Below are 12,851 nucleotides of genomic sequence, written 5' to 3'. Positions count from 1 at the left end.
CTTTGGCAGCACAAGGACACTGGCACTGCTGGCCAGACTGCAGTGCCAATAACAACTGGTCTGGCTGCAAAAAGAAGATTTTGTGCTTATTTTCACAACTGTTCAGCATCAGGTTTTACTTTGTTGCCTTTCATAATTCAGTGTTCTGAGGTGGAGAGACTGCAGTAAATGCTGGGATGGAGTACTCTCTGTTAGGTTGCTGGTGCTGCACAGTCTTCCCTTTAAAAATAGGGGTTTAAGCTCCTCATCCCTTTTTCTGTTCCCATGCAGGGTCACCAATACCTGTAGGCATTGATGTGCAGGTGGAGAGCATTGACAGCATATCCGAAGTTGACATGGTGAGTAGAACTGGAATAAGGGATTTCAGTAAAAATACAAGGGGTTCAGAAACATCCAGATGGATGATAGAGAGTAATGTAGTTAAAGAAAGCAAACCCTAAAGAGCACATCCTTGCCTTGAAGCATGCGTTTAAACTAGTAAGTGTTGAATTTGTCCCTGGGCCAGATGAACAGTTCAGAGTGGGCAGTGGTCTGGTTTGAAAACTCCAACTATTCAGTAAACACTCTGGGTTTCCACAGGAGTTTTAGTGCTCTGCACCTTACACGATGAGGCTTCATGTCCTTTGCTTCTTTTGTTTATGCAAATCTGAATATTCCATAATTGTGGCGTGGGTGGAGCTGTGATCGTAACAAATAGAAAGAGAAACATCAGTTCCAGAAGTGGTCCTGGGAAGGAGACACACCCCACTGCAATTAGGGCCTGTAGCACTGGAAGGCAGGCGGTTCATTCCTCAGCCCAAATTGTCACTAATAATGTCAGTATGAACTCCTGCATTCCTTTGCAAACCTACCCAAATCATAAAATCATATTACAGGGCCATAAAATCATATCACAGGGGAAGATCTAAGTCTCTTCACAGTATTCTTATCAGAAGCAATTGTTCTACTGAGATAAATGATGTCTGCCTAATAACACAAAATTTATATAGGTGAACACACAGCAGTCAGGGTGTGTAGAAGCTCACACTGGGTTTGCAGCATCCTCTCTGTCTCTTCCCACATGTGTATTTGCAGTCGTGATGTTTCTCTAAATAGGATCATAAAATATTTGTAATAGTCTTTCATATTTAAAAAAAAAATTGTAGTTGTTGTAGTTAGTGTAAAATCTAATTGGTTACTCTTATGAAATTTGTCATATTGTTTCTTTATGATGCATTTAATTCACAAATGTGCAGATTTAACCTCTGTACAATATTTGTACAAAATGTACAAATTTATGAATTTTAAAAATTGACCAAGTGCTCATGAAGAACTCAAATTAATCCCTTTGTAAAGGAATCATAAAGGAACCACATTCTTGGAAAAGGTTGTGAAGATTTCCAGAGGAAACTTTTTTTTCCATTTATCTTTGGTTGGTTTTAAAGCTTCTTTATCACTGCACAGCTGGCACAGTCCAGAAGACTACTGAAATATGTAGAATTTTTATCTGAGGATAAATGAAGTCTGAACCTCAGACTGAGACACCAGGGACAAGGCAAACAACCACTGTCTCAGCAATATTCATATTCGAACTCAATGAGTGGTGCTTGGTTCCTCTCATTAACGATCTTTCAGATAATGTCCAGACAAGAAATTGATCCTTTGCATGAATTGATCAATTTGTAGTGTTTTCTGTTGCACTTGAGTAAAACAAGCATTGTCTCCTTTTATTTTTAATGAAACAAAGGACTTCACAATGACTTTGTATCTGAGACACTACTGGAAGGATGAGAGACTCTCATTCCGTAGCAACAAAAACAAAAGCATGACCTTTGATGGGCGGCTGATAAAAAAGATCTGGGTACCTGATGTGTTTTTTGTGCACTCCAAAAGATCTTTCATCCATGATACAACTGTGGAAAACATCATGCTGCGAGTGTACCCTGATGGCAACGTCCTCTTCAGTCTGAGGTGAGGCAATAACCCTCCCTAAGAAAATCCATGACTGCAATTGTCATGTCTTGGCTGTAATTGAAATTACTGGCAATACTTGCAGTTAAGATTCTCATACTGTACTGGCATTAATCCCCTGGCAGCACATAATGGGAAATTGGTGACCAGTGTGCCAGTGGAAAAAGAAATTTTGGATTGACAACATATTTTTTCTGTCATTCAGATATTGTTTCCTGTCGAGGGAGTTTATCAAGTGTTAATTCCTTGCCAGTGGCTCTAGCAGTATTGCTACTGAGTACAGTAAAGCAAAAATTATTAGCAAAGGAAAAACCATGGGTTTGGTTGTTTTTTGTTTTTTGTTTTTTTTTTAACCTGAATCTTTAAAAACTGTTTTAGGTATTTTCAGCATGGCTTAACAGTAAACATGCCAGTGATACAAACCAGGGCTCTAGATAGGCAGAGAGCAGATTCTTGGTGCTGATACCAGCAGTGTTGTGGGACTGAAAGGAACTGAAGAGTGAAACAGCAATTCCAGGACTGGAATAGCAAGGTCATTAATGTGTCTTCCTTCCATCTGCATGTTACTGCTTTGCTTCATGAAGGAGATTTGGATGATGTGGCAGAAATAGTTTTAATGGAGGAATTTTCCCCCTAGGGTAAGCAATCTGAGGTCTGTGCATTGCAGAAATCCAGTTTGTTACTAAGTAGCCCTGTGCACAGAGGTGATATTTCATCCAATCTGGGCAGTCTGAAGATTTATGGAAGCATTTGAGATTGTGGCTGTCTAATAATTGTTCCAACAATTAATGAATTTATCTCCTGTCTCCTGAGGACATGCAGAAATCCTCACAACAGCAGCTGTACACCACTTTAAAGTAGTGTATGTTCAAGAATCACACTAACAGTAAGGAACAATGAGGTCAAGTGTGCATTTTATTGCTTTATTCATTTGCATTTTATTGCTTTATTCATTTCCATGATTCTTGAGAGGGAGGCATCAGAGGAACTATACCCTTACACTAAGGCTTATATCAGTGATTCTCCAAGTGAGAAGTAGGGAATGTTCCTTAGATGTTCCTTAAAACACCCTTTTTTATAATGCCAGTTTTACATCCAGTAAGTAGCTTATATTCCAAATATTTACATGCTATAAATCTGCATATTTCACCGTTTTTCTTCAGTGCCTGGCATCCAGGATTTTTTAGAAGCAAAGTGAAACAAAAAATCTTGATCTGTTGCTAAAATAGTCTTTCTTTTCTTCTTGTTCGCCTGGTCCTCTAGTCATTGTGCATGTCCCACTCTTAGGATCTCATTTCAAGCCAGTAAAGTCTTACACTTGTAAAAATTCAGCTACAGTCTGGTTACTGATCACAGGTTTTCATAGGGCACTTGTATAACCCTCACTGAAATTCCTGTAGGATTCCATTTGGGGAAAACTGAAAAAAATGAACTAAACCATCAAATGCCATGGAAGCTGTGACGAGAGAGGGAAGTCTGGCAATATTTACCATATTTAAGTTGCTGCCCCTGGGAAGTTTGATTTTTTCTTTTTGTTTTTTATTGAATACAAAGAGGTATTTGTCCTCTAAACATTTGTGAAAAAGCAGGTGGAATGCAAAATAGTCTTTGCCTGGATTTCCTTAAGCTTTTTGCAATATAAAGCATTTCATTTAAGAGGAGAGTAAGCTTGCAGAAATTGCAGCTAATCTCTTCTTGCAATTAAATACTATAACTATTCTAGCTGGGAAAACAGCACTTGGAATAATATTTGCTCTAATCTATAATATTGTCTACTTCAGTCTATGAGAAATCCAGTCAAGAAATGCGAACTCCCTTTGTTAATCTTCGTAAGTGTAAACCTTCAAAGCAAAATGCATGAAAGGCTAATGAAGGATCAGGCCAAATTTAGGCTTTAAAAATCAAAGGTAATGTACTTAATAATAAAGACTATTTATGTTTTTTTAAAAAAAGTTGATCTCTTAGTGATTTAACTTTATCTCACCATCTTGAAGCTATTTTAGAAGCATCTAAAAGGGCAGAAAACCTCAATCAATAGGATTCTAAACAGCAGATTGGTTGGGGATCTCACTAAAGTGTGTGCACAGCTAAGAAAGTCTGAAATTTTTCATTCTGTTTCTGTTTTTCTGTTCCCTTCTGCAGAATAACAGTTTCTGCTATGTGCTTCATGGATTTCAGTAGGTTTCCTCTGGACACACAGAACTGTTCTTTAGAACTGGAAAGCTGTAAGTTTAATTTTGGATTGTTCTTCACATGTGCGTTCTTACCAGCATTCCTTCTTGTGAATAATACCTCCTTCACTTATTTTGATGTGTGACCTGAACCCTTCAGCATGTACATATTGAACTTTAGGCAATTTGGGATCTTTCTGGAACTCAGTGAGCTTTGGGAAGGTAGAAAAACCATGATACACCCTGCTTTATTTCCAGTCGCTTGTAATTCCAAGGCCTAAATCTAAAAATCTGTCAAAAAGCATGAGGGTTTTTTCCTGAGAAAAAACCTGCAAATTACAAGTAAAATAAAATGTCAATATTTGACTTGTTGGAAAAATGAAAATGGGTGCTTGTGTTACTGTGAAACATCTACTTTTTCATCCCTGCCTCTGTTGTAAGCTGCTGGCAGGGCACAGGATGGGGCTGAACTTGGAACAAGATGGAACATAGTCTTTGCAAACTTCTTTCATGTCAACAAACTGACAAACTAGGGTGAAAAAAAAGTCTCCTTGGGGTTTTCCCAGATTGGTTGAGTGGTCTCCTCTCCCTAAGAAAGGAAAGAGGAAGTGATTTACCTTAGTAACTTCATAACTTCAGTTTCTGCTTTCTCACAGATGCATACAATGAAGATGATCTGATGTTGTACTGGAAACATGGCAACAAGTCCCTGAGCACAGATGAGCAGATCTCCCTCTCCCAGTTCTTCATCGAGGAATTCAGTGCTTCCAGTGGACTTGCTTTTTACAGCAGTACTGGTATAGTAAGCCCCTCTCCTTAGAAGAGAGAAGCACAGGATAAAATCATGCAGAATGTCTTTCACATTCAAATTCTTGGCTAGTAAATGACTGTGGCTGCTGAGAGATCAGTTAAAATGAGGTCTTGTGAGTCTGGGGCCTTGGTTCTCTTTGCATTACCAATGTGAAACTTTATTTTAGGAAAGAAAGGCCATAATAATACTTGTGACTTCATATCTGACATTAAGAACCTGTAAAAAAAATGCACAAAAACCAAATACATGCTGTTATGAGCTCTTGCAAAATTGTGGCGCTTCTCTGAAAGCCATTGGAGTATTGAATTTACAGGAATCTTTATGCCCTGGCTATATAGAAAAGCTTGAAAATGGAAATCCTAAAGGGTCAGATATTAGAAAGCAAAAATATGAATTCCAGTGTGTTTTACTGGCTAAAATATCCTCATTTTTTGGAGCTGTGTAATGTCACTAAAAGTCTGCTAACTGGATGATTTTCATATGAGACCATTTATTACCTATTCAGGTCTAATTCATGATTTGCTTAATTTTCCTTGTTTATACATAGAGTTGCAGGGAAAGCATCCCTTTATGTCAGTGCTACATAGTTTAAATTCAGGTTAATCTGCCCCAGACAGGCTTTTATTTCTCCCTGTAGATCTTGCTCTATTCTTTCTGGCAAGCGGCACAAGGCTTTAGGAGTTTATTGTAGTCTCGATTTCATGCAAGGTGGATTTTGTTTTTCTTGTAGCTTTACATGCAGTTATAGATTTTGGGATACTTCTCTATGTAAGTAGTCTAACCATATGTTTTTAACCAGAGAAAACAGCACTCTTGCTGTTGTACTTTACAGTCTGAGTCAATTCATTTCAGTTTGGATATTGCCCTTTATATCAGAACAGATGAATAAAAGAGAAATTACTCCATTTAATATGATGAAGTGCACAACACTTTGGAAAAGGTGGCCTTTAAGGAAAGCAGCAGATCGATTTATTTGGTGTATTTTATTTAAATGTTATTTTCTTTTTGCATTCAAAAAAGCGCCATTCAAATTTGCAGTGGCTGATACTGAATGCAGAAGTTCTAATTTAAATTATGATGCAGCCTAAGAAGTGAGGAATTCACAGCTTGATAAGGTTCTTCACCCTTATCTCCTGCTCCTGTGTGAGCTAAGAACAGAGCTCCATCTTTCAAGAGCCACTGTCAGGTGAAAGGAGGGCAAGTGATACCCTGCTATCATAACTGTGCCTTGTTGAGAGCTACATCAAATTTGTCCTTGTTGCAAGAAGGAGACTGGGATATTTTCCATCAAACTGGGTTCCAGGAGCTCAGCTGGCTTCTTTCTGCCTTGCTATTTTCATCAAAAACCACTCATGCAAGCAAATAGAGCCTTGTGCGCAGCAGTGCACCCTCACAGTGCCCCTGCACCCAGGGCTTTGCAACACCCTCACAGTATCTTTGACTCTGCAAAGTGTAACTGCTTAACTCTTAACATGCAGAGGTTCTGAGGGTGAGCTTATTCAGCAGCGTAAAGGTGAAAGGAAAGACTTTCTTTGAGTCACAGGGACCACTGGGAGGTACCTGAATAATGCTTGTAGCACATCTTAATCAGAATGCTGTGCTTTGTAGACTTACACTTGTCTTTGGCTTTGAGATTTTGTTTTGCTCAGGAGGTTCCACTTCCTCTTGCTCTTTTATTTTGCTTTTTGTTGGAAGAAAAATTACCCTCCAAGTAAATAATAGTGGAGAACAATCAGCACCACTCTAGTGGGAGTCATCATTCCCACAAAGCAGCTTTCTGCATTTCAGGTTCTGCATATCCTTTCCTGTGAATCTCAGTGAACAACACCTGTAGCGTTTAGGCTTTTGGAGTTCCTGGACCTCCGGAAGAGCAACAATTTAAATCCATTTTAGAGACAATAATCTTTAAAACAAAAGACCTTCTCCACAACTGAAAACACAATGGAGTGTTTAATATTATTTGGGGTTCATTTTGATATGTTGTTTTCTATAGAGTCACTCGTTGTGATGGCAGGACTGCTCCAACACAGGCTCACGGATGCTTCTGTCTGTCCTGGACAGGCAGATGCTGTGCAGCCACCCAGTTTTGCCTTTTTACCTCACTGTAACCTGGTTTCCCTGCCATGACAGGAGGTACAGCACAGATGCAGTGCTGCACAGGCAGAGCACGCCCCACAATTCACTAGATGGCACCCTGTCCTCTGAAGTGAGCTCTGGGCCGGCAGGCAGGCAGGCGGCTCCGACCGGAAAAAAAGAAGGAAGGGCTGTTTCTTCTCAGGTATTTGTAGCAGGCTGCTTTTCAGGCAAGGCAGGGTGTTGGCATCACTGGACAATTGTCTCCTGTCTGTATTCTTCTGGCAGTTTCACTTGAAGTCTGTTTAATTTCTTCAATTTCCCAAGCTCAGTTATAACAGAGTATTTTATACATGCAGCCATGACCCTTCACTCCCATAAATGAGGGAGGATGGACAGTTCGTAAAGCACTGTGTAAAACTAAGGTGGTGGCAAGATTTCTGAGGCATTTACTACTCCTGCTGTGGATACACCACTCCTGCCAGAAGGAGGGGCCAGCAAGCAGCTCACAAATAACACAGCTCTCTTCTCGCCTAACCTGTTCCTCTCCCTTTTTTTCCAATAGGTTGGTACAATCGGCTTTTTATCAACTTTGCACTTCGCAGACATATTTTCTTTTTTGTGCTACAGTCCTATTTCCCAGCCATGCTGATGGTGATGCTGTCTTGGGTTTCCTTTTGGATTGATAGAAGAGCTGTTCCTGCCAGGGTGTCACTAGGTAAATCCTTACTGTATAGTCTTTGGGGAGTATAGAATGGAGAGGGGAGGGTTTGGAGGTACTTTAGCTTCTTATTTACACAGGACATGAGCAAGAATATCAGGTAATTGCCTGAACAGCACTGTTATTAGAACTGTTACCTGCAGTCAATCTCTACATTTGGAAAGGGGATGTTTGTTCAGACTGGCTTTGCTATAGTTGAAAACAGCTCACACACCACAGAAGCAAAAAAAGGGATGATTCTGCAGCTTTCCTGATGTAGCATTTTACTTAATTTCAAAACCTGGTTTTGCCTTCCCTCTTCCCAGCAAAGTAACAAGTTGTAGCAGGCAGTCAGATCCCTCCCCAAATCCATGAATTGTGAGGTGTAGCACAATCTATGCAGAAGCTCTGCAGCTCTTCTTTTTCTCAAGAAACATTTGTTATCTTCCTACCAAGTTGGAGACAGTGTGGCAAAGCCTTTCTTGTCGGGCACCTTGGAGGTGTTTGCTTTGGTGTCCCATCTGTGCAAGGCACACAATCTTTGGTGGAAGCCAAAGATTAGGTTGGGCTACTTTCTGCTCTTGCAGTTTTAGTTCTGAACACCTCATCTTAGGAGAAAAGGACCCACTACAGTGGTTTTTACAGAAGTTTATTTTTTTTCTCAGTGGTGAATCAGTGGATGCCACTTCAAGACTCTCTTTGTTGTGAATATAATGCTGATGGCCTTGGAATGAGTACATTTTTCCAAAAATTAGGATCGCTGAAGATCTGATCGGAATTTGTTAAGATATCTGATGCAACCATAATGCACCTGAGTCCTGTAACTCCCATTTTAAAATAAGGAAGCTCCCATTTCTTCTTCTCACTGATGCTGGTCCCAGAAGCCAACTGTATGTTGACGTAGTTCTTAGACAAAAGCCCTCAGTTTTCTCTAACTATATCAATCTAGAAAAAACAGGACTAAGGTCCCTTTCTATTGGCACAGTCTAAAGCTATTAATTCATGAGATATAAATCTATTTGTTAATCTGAAAACAAATTATGGTACCTCCTAGCTACTTTTATTAATGCATCTACCAATTTCTTTTATTTAGAAGAAATTTAAGTTAATCTTTAAAATAACTTTTTAATTCTCAGTAGGCCATTTTTAATGCTGTCAAGATAGTTTTGCTGATCATGTTCTTTATGTATGGATTTCTGCAGAAGGTTATGCATCAGGAGTTCTATGAATAAAGCACATTTCATTAGCATAATCATACATAATTTATAGCAAACCTTAACAACAACGTTTAATAAGCCTAGCTCTTGGCCTAGAGTATATGTATATTAAATAAATTGATTTCCTCTTATATGGTGTATTTCAAACTCCATCCTTCAACCTAAGGAGCCTGCAGAGAGGGAGGGGGAAAACTCTTGTGTTTTCCAGTGGGCTTGAATTAGTGTAGAACTGGAGAAGGGCTACAGAGACCCAGCTGACAGTGCTGTCTCACAGATGTCAAGACGTTTTTACTTCCAGAGTTACACTGATTTCTTTAAAAGCAGGGCCTGAGTTGGGTGTTGGTTTTTTTTCCTGAGCCAGAGCAAACCAAAATGAGATGAATAGCCGATGTAAGAGCAGAGATTGAAAAGATGAGGGTGAAATTCTGGTCACACTGAGGCAAACAGTAATTTTTTCTTCATTTCAGTAGCTGTAACATTTTTATGCTAGATTGTTTTTAGAGAGCCATGGAGTTATGACAGAGGCATACAGGCTGATATATGTTCTCGAGAAGTACAATTTGAGAAAAGGTTGGGAGGGGAAATGGTGATCGTTTAGTGATTCTCCTGGACAAGAAAATGTGCAGTGGTGACCCTGGCTCTGGGAGGTGAGGGACGACCACAAACCTGCTTTCACTTCTGTGGCTGTGCCCAAAGCTGCCACAGGAAAGTGTTCCTTACGCTGCTCAGTGGCCATTCTGAGCAGAGAGATGATTTACAGCCCTCAGTGTTGTGTGTGATGGGTGCTTCATGGTTCACTTTTCAGAGCCTGTGTGAGGAAGTTAAAGGGGGTGTCAATCACATGCCCTCACAAAGCTGTGCTGTCCAAGCAGTGGTGATGAGCTAAACAGAACCAGCTGGCCAGTGCTGTGATAACCTCTCTTTTCACTCTGGCAGGTATAACTACAGTGCTGACAATGTCGACCATCATGACAGGAGTAAGTGCCTCAATGCCTCAAGTGTCTTACATAAAGGCTGTGGATGTGTATTTATGGATCAGCTTCCTTTTTGTCTTCCTGTCAGTCATCGAGTATGCAGCAGTGAACTATCTCACCACGATTGAAGAGAGAAAACAACTCAAAAAAAGGGGCAAGGTACAACCCTCAGTGTTTTGTTGCCTTCTGAAAGCATCTTGGAAGCTACAGAGTAATCGTGATACACCTCTGTGATAACAGTGATAACAGAACAGTAACAATCTCTGTCTCCACTCTGTATCTCACTTGGTTTTTTTTCACTTGGATGAAGGGACACAAAGTGTCATCTTCTCTGAGATCCTGAGAAGGTCTGTGCTTTCTCTCCCTTTTCTTGTGGCACAGGTTAGGGATATGTTTTTGCCCCCTTTTTTCCCCCTCAGGGGAATATAACCTTCCTTCTATTTTCAAATACTTATCAATCAAGGTATTTTTCCTGTCTCTAAAATAGACCTCAGCATGCCCTCATATGATATTCCTCCTTGTTTCCTGTTTCTTTTTTGTCCCAAGACCAGGGTAATGGCAAGGTCATTTTTAGAAAAGTGTGCCTGAAGCAGAAATAGACACAAGTGAAACATCTGCTTTCTGTGAAGCTCTCACTTAAAACCTTTGCTTGAAGAATATCCCCTGTGTAAACTCATTTGCTGGAATATCATGAGGGGAAGAACACAGAAAGGATGCATATGTTGCTCACATGATCTGATAATCCCATCAAAAACCTACTCCCAGAAATGTTTGAAGTCATTTCCCACAACTCCAGCAACACAGACCTACAGGAGAGAGTTTGATTCTTCTGTTTCAGAAGCTGAGGCACGTACTGCCAGCCAGCAGCTGGCAATAATCAGGCAGACAAGTGTGTTTTATGACATTTGATGACATTTCCTTGCTCGTGTCCTGCTCAAGGGGGCAGGCCCTACAGAGAGCCATACTGTGAGACAGCCCTGTTCTCCACATGCTCTCCACAGAGAGAACAACACTGAAGGGAAAGCTTTCTTTACTTTCTGTTTTATTCATTTGTGATTTGCCAAAATGGCTCCTGCTAGACACAGAGTAACTCTCCTTTGTTGCCAGGCTTCAGGAATGTACAGCATGGACGCAGTGCAAGCAATGGCTTTCGACGGCTGCTTCCACGACACGGATGTGGACATGGACCTGACTCCCTTCCCAGACCCCTGCGAGGAGAATGAGACCAGGACAAGTCAAACCAACATCTCCAATGCAGACACACCTCGCTTGAGGAGGAAGAGATCTCTGAAGGGAAACGTGGGCAGGATTATTTTACAGAACAATCATGTTATTGACACCTATTCCAGGATTATATTTCCCAGTGTATATATTGTGTTCAACTTTTTTTACTGGGGTTTGTACATGTGAACAAAAATGCTTATAAGCTAGACATTATTTTGTGAATGAGTGTTGCATCATACTTTGAAAATAATGCAACAGCAGTAGAGGAAAAGGTTAAAATTTTCCGAAAGAGATTTCTGCATCAAACCTGGGCTGGTTTGGTTAGCAGCAAAACTCTTAATGAAAGACTCTCACATGTGTGGGTTCTTTCCCAGCTGGACTGTGCAGTGCTTCACTGGGGTGATCCCATGCACGGGCTCCACTGCAGTAGCACAAGAGCTGTTTGCTCACTGTTTGAAGGGAGCCCTTCATCACCCCCTGGACAGACAGCAGCTCCCACCTGAGGTATTGCCCTGTCTCTGTCTGCACTCAGACCCCTCCTCTTGAATCAGCCTCTCTGTTCTTCACCTGTGCTCCATTTTGGTCAGCAATCGGCACCAACCGCCTTGGGATAGCCTTGGGATAGCTCCTGTCCTTGTTTCACTTCCTGCATTTCAATTTTCCTGGGCAAACTATGTGCACCTCAGCAGCCTCTGCCCTCGGATGGTAGCCAGGGGGAAAATTATGGCTTAGCAGTGCAGTAGGGACCAGCGGGAAGCAAGGCTGATGGGGCTTTGTAGATGGTGCATCAACAGCACCTCAGGAAAATCCCTCACCCTTGTCAGCTGTCCATGACTCTCCATGGAGTCTTTTTTTGGAGAAATCTGGCTCACCAGTCCCTGAGGCAGCACAGGAACCACATCCCAGACCCTGTGCACTTGCAGCCACCTCCCAGGTGGATGAGCAGCATCACCAGCACGAGCCATGCCCTTCACATGTCACCCACACACCTCTGTCTCACCTAGACCTGCTATAATCACCTTCTTTCTGCAGAACCCTTTGGTTTAGAAACACAGAAACACAGACTTTGAGACAGATTTTAGATGATTTTGTCAAGAGAACAAACCAACCACGCCTTTGGTTCTTCTGCTTTATGTTGCACGTGAACTTGGGGTTTTGCCTCCCTCCCTCCCCCTTTGGCTTTTGAGATTGAATGTTCCAGTGAGGAGAAGCTGCATCTGCCCCTTGCAGCAGTGATCCCCAGGACAGTTCCAGGATATAAAAGGAAACAGCTGTGCCAAAACAGAGACACATACAAGGAAACCTGTCAGTCTCAGATGAATCCTGCATGGAAATATCCTTAGGTTCAGGATAAGGAGGCTGAATTAAGGATGTTCAGGGATACACACAAAAAGTGTTCACAGCTCTAGAAAAGAACCAAAATTACTTTTTCAACTTTCCCAAATCAGGAGCATTTTCCACTAAATTCCTTGGTTTCATCTGTCATTTAATGAGCTGAGTTTATACTTACAAGATCAGTTCAAAATGATCATTTGTGGTGGCAAAAAATGTCACAAGGTAAATGCTTGGTCACTGCTTGGTCAAATTTATTGGTCAAGGAAGTGAGAATAAATCTGGAAGCCTAAATCACTCTCTGGTTTCTTTATTTTATTTACTTACCTAATTTTTTTACTTATTTAATTTACTTGTTTTTTTGCTCCCATCTTGTTTGTTCAGAGCATGGTGACGTCT

At 40.9% G+C, this 12,851-nt stretch overlaps 1 protein-coding gene across 1 annotated transcript; it reads left to right on the top strand.

The window, feature by feature from the left end:
- Positions 1-239: 239 nt before the first annotated feature.
- LOC121673388 (gamma-aminobutyric acid receptor subunit rho-3-like) lies at positions 240-12,749 on the top strand. The gene is made up of 7 exons (XM_042046671.1): positions 240-338; positions 1,727-1,950; positions 4,093-4,175; positions 4,778-4,918; positions 7,571-7,723; positions 9,859-10,055; positions 11,004-12,749. The coding sequence occupies exons 1-7, from the start codon at positions 336-338 to the stop codon at positions 11,304-11,306; spliced, it is 1,104 nt and encodes a 367-aa protein (XP_041902605.1). The 5' UTR covers positions 240-335; the 3' UTR covers positions 11,307-12,749.
- Positions 12,750-12,851: the final 102 nt, after the last annotated feature.

This window comes from Corvus kubaryi, unplaced genomic scaffold (genome assembly GCF_017639235.1).
Source record: "Corvus kubaryi isolate FWS band 111438036 unplaced genomic scaffold, C.kubaryi_AGA036_p1.0 65375, whole genome shotgun sequence".
In the NCBI taxonomy this organism is placed as follows: Eukaryota; Metazoa; Chordata; class Aves; order Passeriformes; family Corvidae; genus Corvus; species Corvus kubaryi.
The sequence above is the reverse complement of the archived record's forward strand: the minus strand, read 5'-3'. Positions and strand labels throughout refer to the sequence as shown.